Raw genomic sequence first — 20,289 nt, 5'->3', positions numbered from 1 at the left:
TTCATGTAGCATTTACTTCCTTGAATTCATCTGCCCTTAGTTCGGGCATGCAAATGGGAGAGGGTGTGCATGGTTGAGAAAGTCCCTGCTCCCCTCCTGAAGATTCCAGGGATGTATGACATCATTTGCCTAGGCATGGAAACCAGGAAATAACTAAATACATGTAAAAAAAAAAAAAGTTTGGCAAATATGATATAACTTCCTATCCATTTACTAATGCTAGCAGCATAAGAATTAATAGTAGTCAATGTTGATTGAGAAAGTGAAGTTCCGCTTTAAGGCCTCATGCACACAGGATGTTTATTTTACTCTTCTAGAAGCCAGCAGCGTTTTTGCAGAAAAAATGCCTGATGCTTGTAAAAGTTTCTAAAGCTTTTAAGAGCTTTTACAGGTGTCAAGCTCTTGGACGTTAATTCATTTCATTGGCCAGAATGAATAATTTATTCTGTTCATTGAAATTAATTAATGCTCAAGCACTAACAATTGGGCGTGTTAGAAGCTTCCGGATGTTTTTAGTAGGGATCGACCGACTATCGGCAAAGCTAATATATCGGGGGCCGATATGCACTTTCCCCGATATATCGTAATCGGCCCCGGAGGTTACCTATATTGTCGATATTTCGGGGAAGTGCCTGTACCGGAGTGATGCCTGCAGCTAGAGGCATCACCCCGGTACTGGCGTCCATAGCCGACGGTCGGCTGTCTTGTAATGACAACCGATGCGGCTGAGAAGCCGCTCGGCTGTCATTACAAGGATCGGGAGGGGACGCCCCCCTCCCGCCACCTTCCACAGCTCGCCTGCACGGCCGCCAAAGGAAAGACCCGATCAAAGCTGCATTCGGCTCTGATCGGGTCTCCATGTAAAAACCCGGAAGTGATGTCATGACATTACTTCCGGGTACTCGGCGCTAAATTAAAAAAAATTGCAGCATTTAACCACCACCCACCGCAGATATACTGCGGCCGGCAGGCCGTCGCTGCTGGGCAAAGTGACGTAGGGGTACGTCACTCGCTCAGCCGCCTCTGGGGGGCGAGCGCGCTCCGACGGAGGCACGCTACCGCCTGCGCTTGTTCACTGAGATCCCCGCGCGAGTGATCGGCGGCTCCGATGTCCGCCGGTCACTCGCAATCTCCCGCTGGAGAGGGAGAAAGGCAGATGGCTGATGTAAACACAGCCGTCTGTCATTCTCCCTGATGTAAGGACAGAGACTACACGATCGTGCTATGTAGGATCGTATGTCTCTGTGGTTACATCACAAGCCATGCTCCCCCCACAGTTAGAATCATGCCCCTAGGGATACATTTAACCCACTGATCACCAATAAAGTTAACCCCTTCCCTGCCAGTGTCATTTTTACAGTAACAGTGCATATTTATAGCACTGATTACTGTAGTAATGTCACTGGTACTCCCAAAAGTGTCAGAAATGTCAGTTAGGGGTCTGATCTGTCCGAAGCAATGGTCACAGTCCCACAAAAAAAATTGCAGATTGCCGCCATTTTTTTTACCAAACATATGTAGCAGAAAACAAATTGGCCTAAAATGTTGAAAAATTTTGATTTTTACATTTTTTTTGGAGAATTTCATATAAAAAATGTGAAAAATATTGTTATTTTTTTGAAACTTGACGTTCTTTTTTTGTTTATAGCGCAAAAAATAAAAATCGCACAGGTGATCAAATACCACCAAAAGAAAGCTCTGTTTGTGGGGAAAAAAGGGCGTAAATTTTGTTTGGGTACAGCGTCTCACGTGCAATTGTCTGTTAAATTCACACAGTGCCGAATCGCAAAATAGGGCCTGGTCTTTGAGCAACCAAATTTTCCGAGGCTTAAGTGGTTAAAACAGCTAAACTTGGCGTTTTGAATGCTTTTAAGTGCAGAGGAGGGGTTTGGGGTCTTTTAGACCCCCAGATCCCTCCACAAGAGTACCTGTTAAAAAAAATAACAAATTAAAAAAAAAAAAAATTTAATGTACAAAAATATCGGCCAATATCGGCCGATACCGATATGCGATGACCAAAATATCGGTATCGGCAATTAAAAAATGATATCGGTCGATCACTCGTTTTTAGTAGCTTCAATCGTTTTTTCTGCTGCTTCTGGACGCATTGGCAGTGGGTTTTTTTATTGCCTCTAAAAGCTCTTGCCACTAGATGCTGCTAAAAGCCTATGTGTGCATGGACTCATAGACTAACATGGAGGGCATTTAGAGGCAGGAAACAAAAAAAAAAAAACAGATGCCCCTTGGAGCAGCTGTAAAATGTCCAGTGTGCATGTAAATGCAGTGTAAATGTAGAGGTTGCATTTGCATTCTGTTTGCCAAGCTAAGAAATTTTTTGGCAATACAGAAAATATTTGTTGATCCTACCAGATGCACATTGTCCTGTGAGCTAACGGTATCAGGACAATATCCCCCCGGACAATATCCCCCGGACAATATCCCCCCAGACATAATCCCCCCTGGACAACATCCCCCCGGATAATATCCTCCCGGGACAACATCCCACGGGCAATATCCCCCGGGACAATATTCCCCCGAACAATATCCCCCTGGACATAATCCGCCCTGGACAACATCCCCCTGGATAATATCCTTCCGGGACAACATCCCCCGGGCAATATCCCCCCCCGGGACAATATCCCCCCCGAAAACATCCCCCTGGACATAGGGTTAGGGCTAGGGTTAGAGGGGGGATATTGTCTAGGGGGATATTGTCCAGGGAGGATATTGTACGGGGGGATGTTGTCCAGGGGGGATATTGTCCGGGGGGATATTGTCCTAGAATTGAGCTAACTGTGTTATCTCTCTTTTGTAAATTACTAGTCCCTTCAATCCACCATGTAACAGAGATAAACAAAAGCGGACATGCTTGATGTCCAGCATGTTTGACAACTATGACGCCTTCCATTGATATCATGAATAATACATATAGACACGAAGGACAGGAAGTGTGTTATTGGCAGTATTACTGGGGAGGGGGAAATGAAGAAAAAGCCTGAAAAAAAAAAAAGAAAACATATGCAGCCTCCACATCTAGGCATTATTAAGTTGCATTATATTAAATGTTATGCTCTTGGATTTATATTCCCTTTTCTATTTGCCATTCTAAACCAACCATCAGTTGTAAATGTGTATTGGATGGGAAAACCAGTGCGGTCAGTTTTAATCATAAAATCAGGATTATATGGACTGTGTAGCTTAGGACTACAGGAGGTTTTACTAATCCCCGGTGATCAAGTAAATTGTACAATGTTTAGTTGAGTAAGAGACTGTTGTATTAGTCAAAAATGTCTTTAGAACCTACTGCAATCTGTTCTTTAGAAATATGTTCTCTGATGCTGTTGCTTTTGTAGTGCTACTGGTAGCAATTAAATTACAAATGAAATGCAGAAATACAATAGCGATGGAAATCCTTCAGAACTGTTTAGATCTTGAAAGACAGTAACAAGATGGTGAGGAAACATACCAGATACATCATATGTTTTCCTAATAAATAGCAAATTAATGTGTTATGCAGCTAACAGAACATTAGCAGAATCTTTATTGCACAGTTTCACTTTTTACTACGACCATGGAGAAATGCATGAGCTGGTTTGCTAGAGACTAACAATTATCATTCCTATTCTCTTTTATGTCTGACTGCTTCTGTGCTCAGCGATTCCATAAAAGTTGAGTGTTATTGCCTATTTTCTAAAGTAACGTCTTTTCTCTTTTAGAATGCTCCAAAAAGATGTTCAGTCCCTGAAGATTCCTCTCTACAAACCACACATCATCAGTGCCATGAAACCATCCGCGACTCACAGCTGACTTCATGCACTTGTCCTTTGTACGCTTGCAAATGGGAAGGTCATTTGGAGGTCGTTATTGCTCATTTGACACACGTACATACAATTAACATACTGCATGGAACAGAAATTGTCTTTCTGGCTACTGACATGCACCTCCCAGCACCGGTAGACTGGATCATTGCACATTCATGTTTGGGCCACCACTTTTTACTTGTGCTCAGAAAGCAAGAAAAATACCAAGGACACCCGCAGTTCTTTGCTACAATGATGTTGATTGGTACACCAGCACAGGCTGAGAATTTCAACTATAAACTGGAGCTGAACAGGAACCGTAGAAGATTGACATGGGAATCCAGCCCTCGGTCAGTCTTAGACTGTGTTGACTCTGTAATTACGGATGGGGATTGCCTTGTGCTCAATGCCTCAATGGCTCAGCTCTTTGCTGATAATGGAAGTCTGGCTATTGGAATAGCAATATCTGCAAGTAAACTTTGTGCTGCTCAACCTGAAATGTAATATTTAAGAGACTGATCTATAGATCGTTCAAACTTTTTGGCTTTTTAACCTCCCTGGGCTTTCTAGAGCTTGTACATATGAAAAAACACATTCAGGCAGAAATATACAATTGACATTTATTTTAAATGTGTTTAGGTCTAGTTTCTGTGACAACTTTTGACTTGACTCATAAAGAACTAATGGCATACATGAAATGTCAGTAGGATACAATGTGCAGAGATATGTATGTTTACATGTATAGTCATATGTTCATATATATGTTTATCTTTATCTATTTCTACCAATAGGTAGTGTTAACATTACCGTTACAAAGATGCTTAAAATCCTGAAATATCAAAGAGATAAAAAAATGCTAGATATAAAACATATTTATGTTTTAAAATGCTGGGGTCATTTAGGAAATCTCAAAATAGAACTGTTGCAGCTAGCATGACTAAATATCTACTTTGTATTTTCACTAACTATAGAAAATGTATAGAAAATAAAAATGAATGATTGCTATGCACAACAGTACTACAGAATGCAGTGAAAGGATGATTTTGCTATGTATGTGTATGTAAAGCCAAACTTTTTTTTTTTGGGGATAGACTGATTAATGGTTAAGACCCACTTTTTCTGGCTCTGTTCTGTCAGACATGGAGATTTCCCTTCACTTCCTGTTCCAGAGACAAAACAGAAAGTAAGAGGAGATCTACCCAAAGAAGATTTTTTTTTTCCACCTCTTTTCCAGAATAATGGGAAAGAATCTCTGCAGTTGGAACCAGACCACAATAAAAACAGACATACAGTAGGTTTTCAACCCTCTCACATTCTACCCAAATGTAAGAAAAACATTTTGGCTTTGCATAAACTTTAAAGGTGTGCAAATACGTACAAAGCCTTGGTGCTTTGCTACATGGCGGTGTCTTGATCATAGTGCTGCACAACTGTTGATTTGTTGAGACATTGTAACATGAAGAGAGCATGCAGTGGAGGGACTGATCACAACTGACACATATCCACAGTCCCATTTGCCTTTCCAGTATTTGTTATTACCCATGGAACCCATAATTTGGCCACACTTCAACTAAAATCAGAGAATAGTAGAATGGAACATTACATAGATCACGTTTACTTTTTAAAAATTCACAGTGCATTGCTAAGCAGTGGAAAATCAGTGGCTTATATGCTTTCTATTAAATTACCATCACTATAGCAAAAAGGTGCTGTAACGGAACGTGACCCCACACTGTGGCTTGTGAGCTTCTGTCAGAATACAGCTTCCTCCAGTCTGAACATAGGTATCAGATATTACAGCCACCCTACATACAAAACTAGCCTGACCTTAGCTTGTATGGATTAAAAAACAACTCCTTTATTGAATAGACTCAAACACAATATATACACAAAGGAGACCGTCCCCCTCCTGATCAAATTACCCCACCAGGTCAGGTGCCTGATTACATTATCATATGCAGATTAAATTATGTACAGAAATATATAATAAACATATCTAAGGAACAACCAACACAAACAGTATTTTACTTTTCCACCAGTAACTAATATATGACAGTTATTCAATCAACCTGAGCCAATTAAATAGCAGACTGCTGTCCTCAAGCTCCTGAAGTACAATACACGTTATCATAAGTGTAAACACAGAACCCACAGTAAACAATAGGTGAGTAAATGAGCATATTCAACAATGTGTGGAAGACAGGTGGTGCTATGCTATGAGTCTGACTGTGTGAAGCAGTCTCTTATTCGCAATAGGCAACTAGGCCTAGAGTCCCAGAGTCTTCATACATGCCTTGAGATATATGGTTGACAAATATTACTGTCCCATTTGAGTAATCCAAACCATATTCTCAGTGTCTATTAAGTAGCTGTCCATCATTTTCTTGGTCACACTGTGTCCCTAATAGACACAGGGTGAATTACACATAAGAGGGGCCTAGGGAGCCGAGAGAGGGATTTCTCAACCTCTGCAAGATAAGCTGGGTTCCATGGGCCCCCCAACCAAAGTGACTCCCGTCACAAGTGCATATACTTAACAGCTCTGCTTTGTGATTGAATACCAGAAAAAAAAAGCAATTTAAAATGGATGTACTGATGAATGGCTAGGACCCATTTTTTCTGGCTTTGTCCTGTCAGGCAGGGAGATTTCCCATCACTTCCTGTTCCAGAGAGAAAACAGGAAGTAAGAGGAGATATATCCAAAGCAGATTTTTGTTTTCTTTTCCTCTTCTACCTGGATCATCTCAACATTTTTGGATTTCACATTACTTTTGTACAGGATGCAATGCTTAAGGACCAATAATTATAGTGAATCTCCCAAGTGGGACCAGACTGCAATAAAAACATATACTTAGGTTTTAACCCTCCCATATTCTACCCAAATGTAAGAAAAAAGTTTTGGCCTTGCATAAACTTTAATGGTGTGCAAATATGTATACAACCTTGGTGCTTTGCTACATAGTGGTGTCTTGATCATGGTGCTGCACAACTGTTGCTATGTTGAGGCATTGTAACACAAAGAGAGCTTGAGTTACAACATGCATTGGAGGGACTGATCACAACCGACACAGATCCTCAGTCCCATTTACCTTCACAGTATTTGTTATTACCCATGGAACCCATAAATTGATTTGGTCACACATCATCTAAATTCAGTAGAGTAGAATGGAACTACATAAATCAGTTTTAATTTTTAAAAATTCACACTGCATTGCTAAGCAATGGAAAATCAGCAGCTTATATGCTTTCTATTAAACTAACAACACTATAATAAAAAAGGTGCATACTTAACAGCTCTGCTCTGTGCTTGAATACCAGAAAAAAAGCAATTTAAAATGGATGTACTCAGTCTGAGTTTGTATTACGTACTGTTATAATACAGTACATTGGGTCACATATTAGCTATTAAATAGAAATACCTGTAGCATATATAGGGGTTGATTTACTATAACTGGAGAGGGCAAAATCTGGTGCAGCTGTGCATAGAAACCAATCAGATTCCAGTTTCTTTTTTTTTTTTGTCAATAGAATATGTAAACCCACCATTTCCTATCCTTTCATTCTTGATATGAGCCTGCTGTGCCATGTAATTGTATGAAAATGTATCATTTTCTCTTTGTATTACTTCCTTTGTGTGAAATCCCTGATATTCCTGCCAATCACTCTGCTACTTGTCCTGAACCCCCCCCCCCATTCCTGTACAGCCTTTCACTGGCAAGCTCCATGTACTGCTGCTTCTCCTCCCCCAGCCCTTGTACAGCTAAGAACAGAGGGAATGTGATAACTTATAAAAATGTGAAAAAGGTATTTATAATAATTTTAATATCCATACACCAGTATTTTGCCTTTAATTTCTATTTTAAATGGAATATGTTGTTTTAAAAAGTGATCTTTTACAATCACTTTAATTGAACAAGCTGAAGTTAGATGCTGATTGGCTACCATGCAAAGCTGCATCAGGTTTTGCATTCTCCAGTTTTAGGGAAAAAAAACTTCATAGATTCTTTGACAATGAACTCTCTCAAAACATTTGCAGGATTTTTGTCCATGGTAAAATCCTTAATATAAAAATAAAAAGGGTCAGATCATATCTAGTTTATCATATTTTTAGCTTCGCCTGGTAAAGGAAAACTTTGATGCTCATCAGTATTGCTCCAGATGGGTACAGGCTGTCTTGCTAGTTGTGCCACCTTTTTGAAAAGCTCAAAGGGTGCTTGCATCATTTATGCTTCTCAGAAATTATCTGCATTTTGTTTTTATTTCCAACAAAGTGTCATGATTTGTCATCATTAAATCAGCTACTTCATCCCTGGTATTACTTTCAGAACCTCCTGTTAAGATCCACTTCAGTAGGTACCAAACACTTTGCCCTGTCTTTCACATTAGACTAACCCAGCAATGCTCAGCTAGGGTTCTTTGAAAATCCTACGTTTCCTCCAGAAGTTGCTATAGGTTCCTTGAGCAATGAGCAGTAGAGTATTGATATCCTGCCTAATGGAATCTGCTAAGTTCCGGGGCCATTGTCTCTTGTTTGGGGGCATTCTTCCTACTTACCTTTTATGTAAAAGGGCCCTTTCTACTCCCAATGACCACCAATATAAAGGGACACTTTTCCACTGACCATCATATGTATGGAGGCTAAAAAAGATCTGCCGTTGGTGTCAAATACTCTAGGTACACCACAGTCTTTGGATTTTAGTTTAATTTTATGTTTACAACTTACTAAAAACAGTAACTGTGGGCTGCAAATTTAATTATTTTTAGCAGGGGTTCACTGAGACCTGAAAGTAAATTTAAGGGTAAAAATAAATTTAAGGGTACCTCCAGTGTAAAAAGGCTGAGAAAGGTTGGATTAACCTGAACTACTACCTCACCAATATCAACCTTCTGGACCCCTTAACTCTGACTTTCAGCCAGAATACTTCATAGAAATTGCCCTTTGAAAAGTCACCAACCACTTTCTAACTGCTAAAACCAATGAGCACTATTCTATACTCATAATATTAAACCTTTCTGCTGCCTTTAACCACTTAAGCCCCGGAAGATTTTCCCCTCTTCCTGACCAGGGCCTATTTTGCGATTCGGCACTGGTGATTTAACGGACAATTGCGCGGTCGTGCGACGCTGTACCTAAACGAATTTGACGTCCTTTTTTCCCCCACAAACAGAGTTTTCTTTTGGTGGTATTTGATCACCTGTGCGATTTTTTGATCATGCGCTATAAACAAAAAAAGCGCGTCAATTTTGCAAAAATAACAATATTTTTCACAGTTTTTTATATGAAATTCACAAAAAAAAATGTAAAAATCAAAATTTTTTAACATTTTCGGCCAATTTGTTTTATACTACATATGTTTGGTTAAAAAAAATCGCAAAAAGCCTATTTTGATTGGTTTGCGCAAAAGTTATCGCGTTTACTAACAAAGGGAAAGATTTTTGTCATTTTTGTTGGTTTTTTTTTTAACGAGTAATGGCGGCGATCTGCGATTTTTTTTGCTGGACTGCGACATTGCGGCGGACTCTTGACTGACATTTTTTACACTTTTAGGGTTACCAGTGACATTACTGCAGTAATCAGTGCTATACATATGCACTGTTACTGTAAAAATTACACTGGCAGTGAAGGAGTTAACTGTATTGGAGAGGGAGGGGTTAAGTGTGTCCTAGGGGCGTGTTTCTAACTGTGATTGGCTGTGGCTACTAGTGTAAGAACAGAGATCAACGGTCCTACATAGTAGAACCGTCTGATCTCCATTCTTACACAGGGGAGACTGACAGGCGGCTGTGTTTACATTAGCCACCTGGCTTTCTCCAGCTCTAACGGACGATCTCGAGTGCCCGGTGGACATTGGGTCTGCCGGCCACACGCGCGGGGGGGTCCGTGACCGTGCGGAGTGGGAGCGCTCCTCCGGCGGCACGCGCTCGCTCCCTAGAGCCCCACAGGCTAGCGACGTAGCCCTACGTCGCTTTGCCTGTGAGGGGCTGGCCGCCGAAGTAAATAGTCGTGCGGCGGTCGGCAAGTGGTTAAGAGTTGATCATTTACTTTTTAGCTCAAATTCTATATATCCATCTTTGTAGCTAGCTTTTTGTTGCAACTTAAGGTTGAAACATGGCTTATGCAAGGTTTATTGCTATTAAATATATTTTTGACAGTCTAAGGACAATAAGGCTTTTTTAGAAGGTGGTCAGGGCACGGAAAAGAAGAGGCTTCAAAGAACTGGTCACACAGTAAAGTGGAAGCCTGTCAGAGTGAGGAATAAGGTAAGTATTGCAGTTTATTCCTATATCCCTGGATTTAACACACATTCAACACTTGCAGTACCATGGAAGAGGCCACAATGCATGAATACCTTTTAAAAAAATTCTGATGTTCAGCTTTAAATGACTGAACCTGCACAACAGACATGTAAATTTACAAATGACTGCATCCTGCATTTTCCAAGTGACCCTAAATGTCCCCAGATATTCTCAACATGTTTTTTTTTTTTAAGCAGAATGTATAGTTTGCAAATCAAAATTAAAAAAAACAAAACAAAACATAATTTTGACAATATGTACAAAAATAAATATTTGTATTTAAATGCGATGGCCTAAGTAGTTTTATTGCTATTTTCTCTTCTTTTTTGAGGTGGAATATTTTGTAGTGCCATTGGTGATCTCCTTTAGAAAATGTGAGGTGCATAGCTGCCACGCTGATGATCAAGAAGTCATTGTCCTTCTAAGTTATTGACACTGAACAAGTACACAGATCATGAGTTCTGGCTTTAGTCTGACTGCTGTATGCTTGCTACAAATAAGTAAATAAAAGTTCTGAAAACAAAAGCGACCAAGAGACAAGCATTTCACAAAAAGGTCAGCAACAGTAACCCTCATATATCAATTTTGACAGTTGTACTTTATAGTGAACCTGAACTGTACATGCCATTACTCACAGTCCATAGAAGACATCTCCGCTTCCTTTAATTTGAGATCCAATTTTAGTATCGGCACACTAGGTGCCCAAAATCCAGGTGCGCTTTCGGTACTTAAGTACAGTAGTGAAGTAGTTCTACTTAGTTACTATACATCTCTGGTAATACTTAAAATCTGGCCTGTTAGTGTGCCCTGAGGACCAGAGTTGAAAAACACTGACATAAGTATACACAGTCTTTGCCCAATACTTTGTTGAAGCTCCTTTGGCACCAATTACAGCCTCAAGTCTTTTTGAGTATGATGCTACAAGGTTGACACACCTATTTTTGGGCAGTTTCTGCCATTCTTCTTTGCAGGACCTCTCAAGCTCCATCAGGTTGGATGGGGAGCGTTGATGCACAGTCATTTTCAGATCTCTCTAGATATGTTCAATCGGGTTCAGGTCTGGGTTCTGGCTTGGCCACTCAAAGACATTCAAGGAGTTGTCCCAAAGCCACTCCTTTATTATCCTTGTCCTGTTGGAAAATAAACCTTTGTCCCAGTCTAAAGTCCAGAGCGCTCTGGAGCAGGTTTTCATCAAGGATGTCTCTGTACATTGCTGCATTCATCTTTCACTCGATCTTGACTTGTCTCCCAGTTCCTGCCACTAAAAAACATCCCCACAGCATGATGCTGCCACCACCATGATTTACTGTAGGCATGGTATTGGGCAGGTAATGAGTGTTGCCTTTTTTCCTCCAGACATGACGTTTGCCATTCAGGCCAAAGAGTTCAATCTTTGTTTCTTTAGAAAAGAGAATTTTGTTTCTCATGGTCTGAGAGTCCTTTAGGTGCCTTTTGGCAAACTCCAGGCAGGCTGTCATGTGCCTTTTACTAAGGAGTGGCTTCCATCTGGCTACTCTACCATACAGGCCTGATTGGTGGAGTGCTGCAGAGATGGTTGTTCTTTTGGAAGGTTCTCCTCTCTCTACAGAGAAATGCTGGAGCTCTGTCGGAGTGAGCATCGGGTTCTTGGTCATCTCCCTGACTAAGGCTATTCTTCCCTGATTGCTCAGTTTGGCCGAGTGGCCCGCTCTAGGAAGAGTCCAGGTTGTTCCAAACTTCATCCATTTATGGATGATGAGGGCCACTATTTTCATTGGGACCTTCAATGCTTCAAACATTTTTCTTTACCCTTCCCTAGATCTGTGTCTCAATACAATCCTGTCTCGAAGGTCTTCAGACAATTCCTTGGACATGCACTGTTAACTGTGGGACCTTATATAGACAGGTGTGTGCCTTTCCAAATCATGTCCAATCAACTGAATTTACCACAGGTGGACTCCAATCAAGTTGTAGAAACATTTTAAGGATGATCAGTGGAAAAAGCTCAATTTTGAGTGTCATAAAAATGGCTGTGAATACATGATTTGTGATTTTTTTTGTGCTAGGAAGAAGCATATGGGTGGCCCTGTCTGCATATCAGGGGGGCCTGATCATTTAGTTAGGCTGTCACATGCTTCCAGGTGTGACCTGTTGTGCCTGGGGAGTCTCCCCACTGTATCCAATAAGGGCTCTTATTGGACAGTGGAGGAAACCTAGCCAATAGAACACCAGGACTTGTGGCTATCTCAGTGGGCGGAGTTTACCGCAATGCATCCTGGGATGGACTATAAGACTGAGCGGAGCATGTGACAGGGCATCTTTGGCGGGAAGCAGAGTCCCAGGAGGAGGGTGATGGCTGTCTCTCCTCCTGTCAGCGGTAGTGAAGGTGTCCTGGGCAGTCAGGCTACAGGACGAAGGTTGAACTGAGCTGCAGAGGGAGTGAGGATACAGAGTGCTGTGGACTGAGTAGAGCTGCTGGGCAGAAGTTTTGAGGAAAAACAGTGTTGTGAGTACTTGAAACCGCCCAGGGGTCTGCCTAGGAGAGGGGACCACTCCAGAAGGTCAGAGGGATCCGGGAGCCAGCCAACCTGTGGAGCAGGCTTAGAGAAAGGGGGTGCCAGTGTTTAAGCCCTGAAGATAAGTGAGAGGCAGAGGGTGCCGGTGTAGGCCCTGAATAGTAGCAGCACAGCAGTAGTATAAGTAGCTACCTCAGCAAGGTGTGCTTAAGGGAGCTCAAGAGGACTTCTTTATGAAAGGAAAGCAGTCCAGAGTCAGTTTGGAGCTAACAGGCAGCAAGCCAGCGTTAACCAGCGTCAACTTGCGTTGACCGGAATTTAGCCAGCGTCAAGTCAGCGCCAAACGGCATTTACAGTTGTCCCCAGCCAATTGTGCATAGTTGAGCCAAAGGAGTATCCCACTCAATCCCTTTTCCCATCCAAGTGCTTAAATAAATCTAAAAAAATCTAAAAAACCCAAAGATACTGGACTGGTCATTGTCACAGTGCTCACACTTGGAGAAACATGCACAAAGGTACTTTTGTTGCACCCGGTGACCCAGGGGGACCCATATTCAGCACAACGGCTGGAAATCGTGCTACATAAGATTTCAAAAAAATTCTTTCACATTGTCATTATGGGGCTCTGTTTGTGGAATTTTAAGGAAAATAATGAATTTAATCAATTTTGGAATAAGGCTGTCACATAACAGAATGTGGAAAAAGTGAAGCGCTGTGAATACTTTCTGGATGCACTGTACATACCAGAACACCTGAGCATTCCAAAAGGTGCCTCCTATGTGGTAATAGCAATGGATTAGGTTTAGTGTTGAGCGAACACGGACTGTATTATTCGTGTTCGTACCGAATAATTGGATTTTTTGTACCCGAACACGGACACGGACACTTTACTGTATGTTCGGGTAAAAATCCGTGTTCGGTCGTTTTATTTCCGGGTTTTGCATGCTTTGGCGCTCTTTTCATGGCGGGCTTTCAACAGCCAATCAACAATCGTTTAACTGGTGTGCCTTAAGCCATCCCAGCCATGCCTGCAAATGTCTCAGTAGCTGTGATTGGCCGTCTGAAGCATGTGACCAAGTCTTTATAAGTTCGAGGCAGCCGCAGCGGCGTCATTATGCTGCTTAGATTCAGGGACAGAGCACACATCAACGTGCTGGCTGCTGATTAGGGAAAGATAGGCAGGAAAAAAACATTTGTGTCCGGATAGAATTGAGGGACAGGTCGGAGTGTTTAGGCAGGGCGAGTTGTAGGCATTTTAGGGATAGAGTCTGCTGAATTATAGGGTCAGTGTCTTCTACAAACTACAATCGATATTGCTGTGTGGGGGGTGGGGTCTGCACTCAATCCTGATCTACGATCTCTTCTCAATCCTGTTAGGGACAGAGTCTGCTGAATTTTAGGGAAACTGTGTTCTACAAACTACAATCGATATTGCTGTGTGGTGTGGGATTGGAGATAGGCAGGTGTCAGTGATCCACATCCATTTTTCTGTGTGTGAGCTGCAGTGAACACAATCTTTTTGGGCTGCAGTGAACACAATCTTTTTGGGCTGCAGTGAACACAATCTTTTTGGGCTGCAGTGAACACAATCTTTTTGGGCTGCAGTGAACACAATCTTTTTGGGGTGCAGTGAACAAAATCTTTTTGGGGTGCAGTGAACACAATCCTTTTTGGTGTGCAGTGAACACAATCTTTGTGGGGTGCAGTGAACAAAATCCTTTGTGGGGTGCAGTGAACACAATCTTTTTGGGGTGCAGTGAACAAAATCCTTTTTGGGGTGCAGTGAACAACATCCTTTTTGGGGTGCAGTGAACACAATCTTTTTGGGGTGCAGTGAACAAAATCCTTTGTGGGGTGCAGTGAACACAATCTTTTTGGGGTGCAGTGAACACAATCTTTTTGGGGTGGAGTGAACAACATCCTTTTTGGGGTGCAGTGAACAAAATCCTTTTTGGGGTGCAGTGAACAAAATCATTTTTGGGGTGCAGTGAACACAATCTTTTTGGGGTGCAGTGAACACAATCTTTGTGGGGTGCAGTGAACACAATCTTTTTGGGGTGGAGTGAACAACATCCTTTTTGGGGTGCAGTGAACAACATCCTTTTTGGGGTGCAGTGAACACAATCTTCTTGGGGTGCAGTGAACACAATCTTTGTGGGGTACAGTGAACAGAATCTTTGTGGGGTGCAGTGAACACAATCTTTGGGGGGTACAGTGAACACAATCTTTGTGAGGTGCAGTGAACACAATCTTTGTGGGGTGCAGTGAACACAATCATTGTGGGGTGCAGTGAACTCAATCTTTGTGGGGTACAGTGAACACAATCTCATACTTCTGAAGGTTTGAGGGTGCTGCCTGTTCCATACTCCCCCTACTCCTCATCTAGCCTTTTAGGGGTACAAACAATAGTAATTGGGGCCTAGTGTGGTTGTGTACGTGTGATATACATACACTTTTTTGGGATCATATTTTCTATTCCGCTATTTAATCAAAAACCTTTGGGGATCAGTTAAATTGGGGGATAGTCTGTGTTGGTACGTGTGAGAGAGATCCACCTTTCCAAGTTGTTGGGGTTCATCTCATACTTCTGAAGGTTTGAGGGTGCTGCCTGTTCCATACTCCCCCTACTCCTAGCCTTTTAGGGGTACAAACAATAGTAATTGGGGCCTAGTGTGGTTGTGTACGTGTGATATACATACACTTTTTTGGGATCATATTTTCTATTCCGCTATTTAATCAAAAACCTTTGGGGATCAGTTAAATTGGGGGATAGTCTGTGTTGGTACGTGTGAGAGAGATCCACCTTTCCAAGTTGTTGGGGTTCATCTCATACTTCTGAAGGTTTGAGGGTGCTGCCTGTTCCATACTCCCCCTACTCCTAGCCTTTTAGGGGTACAAACAATAGTAATTGGGGCCTAGTGTGGTTGTGTACGTGTGATATACATACACTTTTTTGGGATCATATTTTCTATTCCGCTATTTAATCAAAAACCTTTGGGGATCAGTTAAATTGGGGGATAGTCTGTGTTGGTACGTGTGAGAGAGATCCACCTTTCCAAGTTGTTGGGGTTCATCTCATACTTCTGAAGGTTTGAGGGTGCTGCCTGTTCCATACTCCCCCTACTCCTAGCCTTTTAGGGGTACAAACAATAGTAATTGGGGCCTAGTGTGGTTGTGTACGTGTGATATACATACACTTTTTTGGGATCATATTTTCTATTCCGCTATTTAATCAAAAACCTTTGGGGATCAGTTAAATTGGGGGATAGTCTGTGTTGGTACGTGTGAGAGAGATCCACCTTTCCAAGTTGTTGGGGTTCATCTCATACTTCTGAAGGTTTGAGGGTGCTGCCTGTTCCATACTCCCCCTACTCCTAGCCTTTTAGGGGTACAAACAATAGTAATTGGGGCCTAGTGTGGTTGTGTACGTGTGATATACATACACTTTTTTGGGATCATATTTTCTATTCCGCTATTTAATCAAAAACCTTTGGGGATCAGTTAAATTGGGGGATAGTCTGTGTTGGTACGTGTGAGAGAGATCCACCTTTCCAAGTTGTTGGGGTTCATCTCATACTTCTGAAGGTTTGAGGGTGCTGCCTGTTCCATACTCCCCCTACTCCTAGCCTTTTAGGGGTACAAACAATAGTAATTGGGGCCTAGTGTGGTTGTGTACGTGTGATATACATACACTTTTTTGGGATCATATTTTCTATTCCGCTATTTAATCAAAAACCTTTGGGGATCAGTTAAATTGGGGGATAGTCTGTGTTGGTACGTGTGAGAGAGATCCACCTTTCCAAGTTGTTGGGGTTCATCTCATACTTCTGAAGGTTTGAGGGTGCTGCCTGTTCCATACTCCCCCTACTCCTAGCCTTTTAGGGGTACAAACAATAGTAATTGGGGCCTAGTGTGGTTGTGTACGTGTGATATACATACACTTTTTTGGGATCATATTTTCTATTCCGCTATTTAATCAAAAACCTTTGGGGATCAGTTAAATTGGGGGATAGTCTGTGTTGGTACGTGTGAGAGAGATCCACCTTTCCAAGTTGTTGGGGTTCATCTCATACTTCTGAAGGTTTGAGGGTGCTGCCTGTTCCATACTCCCCCTACTCCTCATCTAGCCTTTTAGGGGTACAAACAATAGTAATTGGGGCCTAGTGTGGTTGTGTACGTGCGAGATACATACACTTTTTTTGATCATATTTCCTATTCCGCTATTCAATAAAAACCTTTGAGGATCAATTGAATTGCGGGATAGTCTGTGTCGGTACGTGTGAGAGAGATCCACCTTTCCAAGTTGTTGGGGTTCATCTCATACTTCTGAAGGTTTGAGGGTGCTGCCTGTTCCATACTCCCCCTACTCCTCATCTAGCCTTTTAGGGGTACAAACAATAGTAATTGGGGCCCAGTGTGGTTGTGTACGTGTGATATACATACACTTTTTTGGGATCATATTTTCTATTCCGCTATTTAATCAAAAACCTTTGGGGATCAGTTAAATTGGGGGATAGTCTGTGTCGGTACGTGTGAGAGAGATCCACCTTTCCAAGTTGTTGGGGTTCATCTCATACTTCTGAAGGTTTGAGGGTGCTGCCTGTTCCATACTCCCCCTACTCCTAGCCTTTTAGGGGTACAAACAATAGTAATTGGGGCCTAGTGTGGTTGTGTACGTGTGATATACATACACTTTTTTGGGATCATATTTTCTATTCCGCTATTTAATCAAAAACCTTTGGGGATCAGTTAAATTGGGGGATAGTCTGTGTTGGTACGTGTGAGAGAGATCCACCTTTCCAAGTTGTTGGGGTTCATCTCATACTTCTGAAGGTTTGAGGGTGCTGCCTGTTCCATACTCCCCCTACTCCTAGCCTTTTAGGGGTACAAACAATAGTAATTGGGGCCTAGTGTGGTTGTGTACGTGTGATATACATACACTTTTTTGGGATCATATTTTCTATTCCGCTATTTAATCAAAAACCTTTGGGGATCAGTTAAATTGGGGGATAGTCTGTGTTGGTACGTGTGAGAGAGATCCACCTTTCCAAGTTGTTGGGGTTCATCTCATACTTCTGAAGGTTTGAGGGTGCTGCCTGTTCCATACTCCCCCTACTCCTAGCCTTTTAGGGGTACAAACAATAGTAATTGGGGCCTAGTGTGGTTGTGTACGTGTGATATACATACACTTTTTTGGGATCATATTTTCTATTCCGCTATTTAATCAAAAACCTTTGGGGATCAGTTAAATTGGGGGATAGTCTGTGTTGGTACGTGTGAGAGAGATCCACCTTTCCAAGTTGTTGGGGTTCATCTCATACTTCTGAAGGTTTGAGGGTGCTGCCTGTTCCATACTCCCCCTACTCCTCATCTAGCCTTTTAGGCGTACAAACAATAGTAATTGGGGCCTAGTGTGGTTGTGTACGTGCGAGATACATACACTTTTTTTGATCATATTTCCTATTCCGCTATTCAATAAAAACCTTTGAGGATCAATTGAATTGCGGGATAGTCTGTGTCGGTACGTGTGAGAGAGATCCACCTTTCCAAGTTGTTGGGGTTCATCTCATACTTCTGAAGGTTTGAGGGTGCTGCCTGTTCCATACTCCCCCTACTCCTCATCTAGCCTTTTAGGGGTACAAACAATAGTAATTGGGGCCTAGTGTGGTTGTGTACGTGTGATATACATACACTTTTTTGGGATCATATTTTCTATTCCGCTATTTAATCAAAAACCTTTGGGGATCAGTTAAATTGGGGGATAGTCTGTGTTGGTACGTGTGAGAGAGATCCACCTTTCCAAGTTGTTGGGGTTCATCTCATACTTCTGAAGGTTTGAGGGTGCTGCCTGTTCCATACTCCCCCTACTCCTCATCTAGCCTTTTAGGGGTACAAACAATAGTAATTGGGGCCCAGTGTGGTTGTGTACGTGTGATATACATACACTTTTTTGGGATCATATTTTCTATTCCGCTATTTAATCAAAAACCTTTGAGGATCAGTTAAATTGGGGGATAGTCTGTGTCGGTACGTGTGAGAGAGATCCACCTTTCCAAGTTGTTGGGGTTCATCTCATACTTCTGAAGGTTTGAGGGTGCTGCCTGTTCCATACCCCCCCTACTCCTCATCTAGCCTTTTAGGGGTACAAACAATAGTAATTGGGGCCTAGTGTGGTTGTGTACGTGCGAGATACATACACTTTTTTTGATCATATTTCCTATTCCGCTATTCAATAAAAACCTTTGAGGATCAATTGAATTGCGGGATAGTCTGTGTCGGTACGTGTGAGAGAGATCCACCTTTCCAAGTTGTTGGGGTTCATCTCATACTTCTGAAGGTTTGAGGGTGCTGCCTGTTCCATACTCCCCCTACTCCTCATCTAGCCTTTTAGGGGTACAAACAATAGTAATTGGGGCCTAGTGTGGTTGTGTACGTGTGATATACATACACTTTTTTTGGATCATATTTTCTATTCCGCTATTTAATCAAAAACCTTTGGGGATCAGTTAAATTGGGGGATAGTCTGTGTTGGTACGTGTGAGAGAGATCCACCTTTCCAAGTTGTTGGGGTTCATCTCATACTTCTGAAGGTTTGAGGGTGCTGCCTGTTCCATACTCCCCCTACTCCTCATCTAGCCTTTTAGGGGTACAAACAATAGTAATTGGGGCCCAGTGTGGTTGTGTACGTGTGATATACATACACTTTTTTGGGATCATATTTTCTATTCCGCTATTTAATCAAAAACCTTTGGGGATCAGTTAAATTGGGGGATAGTCTGTGTCGGTACGTGTGAGAGAGATCCACCTTTCCAAGTTGTTGGGGTTCATCTCATACTTCTGAAGGTTTGAGGGTGCTGCCTGTTCCATACCCCCCCTACTCCTCATCTAGCCTTTTAGGGGTACAAACAATAGTAATTGGGGCCTAGTGTGGTTGTGTACGTGTAATATACATACACTTTTTTTGGATCATATTTTCTATTCCGCTATTTAATCAAAAACCTTTGGGGATCAGTTAAATTGGGGGATAGTCTGTGTCGGTACGTGTGAGAGAGATCCACCTTTCCAAGTTGTTGGGGTTCATCTCATACTTCTGAAGGTTTGAGGGTGCTGCCTGTTCCATACCCCCCCTACTCCTCATCTAGCCTTTTAGGGGTACAAACAATAGTAATTGGGGCCTAGTGTGGTTGTGTACGTGCGAGATACATACACTTTTTTTGATCATATTTCCTATTCCGCTATTCAATAAAAACCTTTGAGGATCAATTGAATTGCGGGATAGTCTGTGTCGGTACGTGTGAGAGAGATCCACCTTTCCAAGTTGTTGGGGTTCATCTCATACTTCTGAAGGTTTGAGGGTGCTGCCTGTTCCATACTCCCCCTACTCCTCATCTAGCCTTTTAGGGGTACAAACAATAGTAATTGGGGCCCAGTGTGGTTGTGTACGTGTGATATACATACACTTTTTTTGGATCATATTTTCTATTCCGCTATTTAATTTAACTGGGCCTCCATGCGAGACCTGTGTGCCTTGTTGCGCTGTTTTGAGTACTCCACCAACATGGCCAGTGGCAATGACGCCGTTCTCAGCTTAACTATCCCACTTCTATGCCTCCTTGAAAAAACAATTCGGGCGATGATGGAAGAGGATGTGGCACAGGATGAGGAGGAGGAGGAGGATGAAGAGGTAACATTTCCAA

At 42.1% G+C, this 20,289-nt stretch overlaps 1 protein-coding gene across 1 annotated transcript in view; it reads left to right on the top strand.

Moving 5' to 3' along the window:
- Positions 1-4,687, top strand: part of SIAH3 (siah E3 ubiquitin protein ligase family member 3) — a 135,664-nt gene extending 130,977 nt beyond the window's left edge. Inside the window, exon 2 of the mRNA XM_082245332.1 lies at positions 3,717-4,687. Within this exon, the coding sequence (XP_082101458.1) occupies positions 3,717-4,304 (588 nt within the window). The 3' untranslated portion in view covers positions 4,305-4,687. The remainder of the gene's footprint in view (positions 1-3,716) is intronic.
- Positions 4,688-20,289: the final 15,602 nt, after the last annotated feature.

This window comes from Pelophylax lessonae (assembly GCF_965119305.1).
Source record: "Pelophylax lessonae genome assembly, chromosome: 2".
NCBI lineage: Eukaryota > Metazoa > Chordata > Amphibia > Anura > Ranidae > Pelophylax > Pelophylax lessonae.
This window is presented reverse-complemented; position numbering and strand designations above follow the sequence as displayed.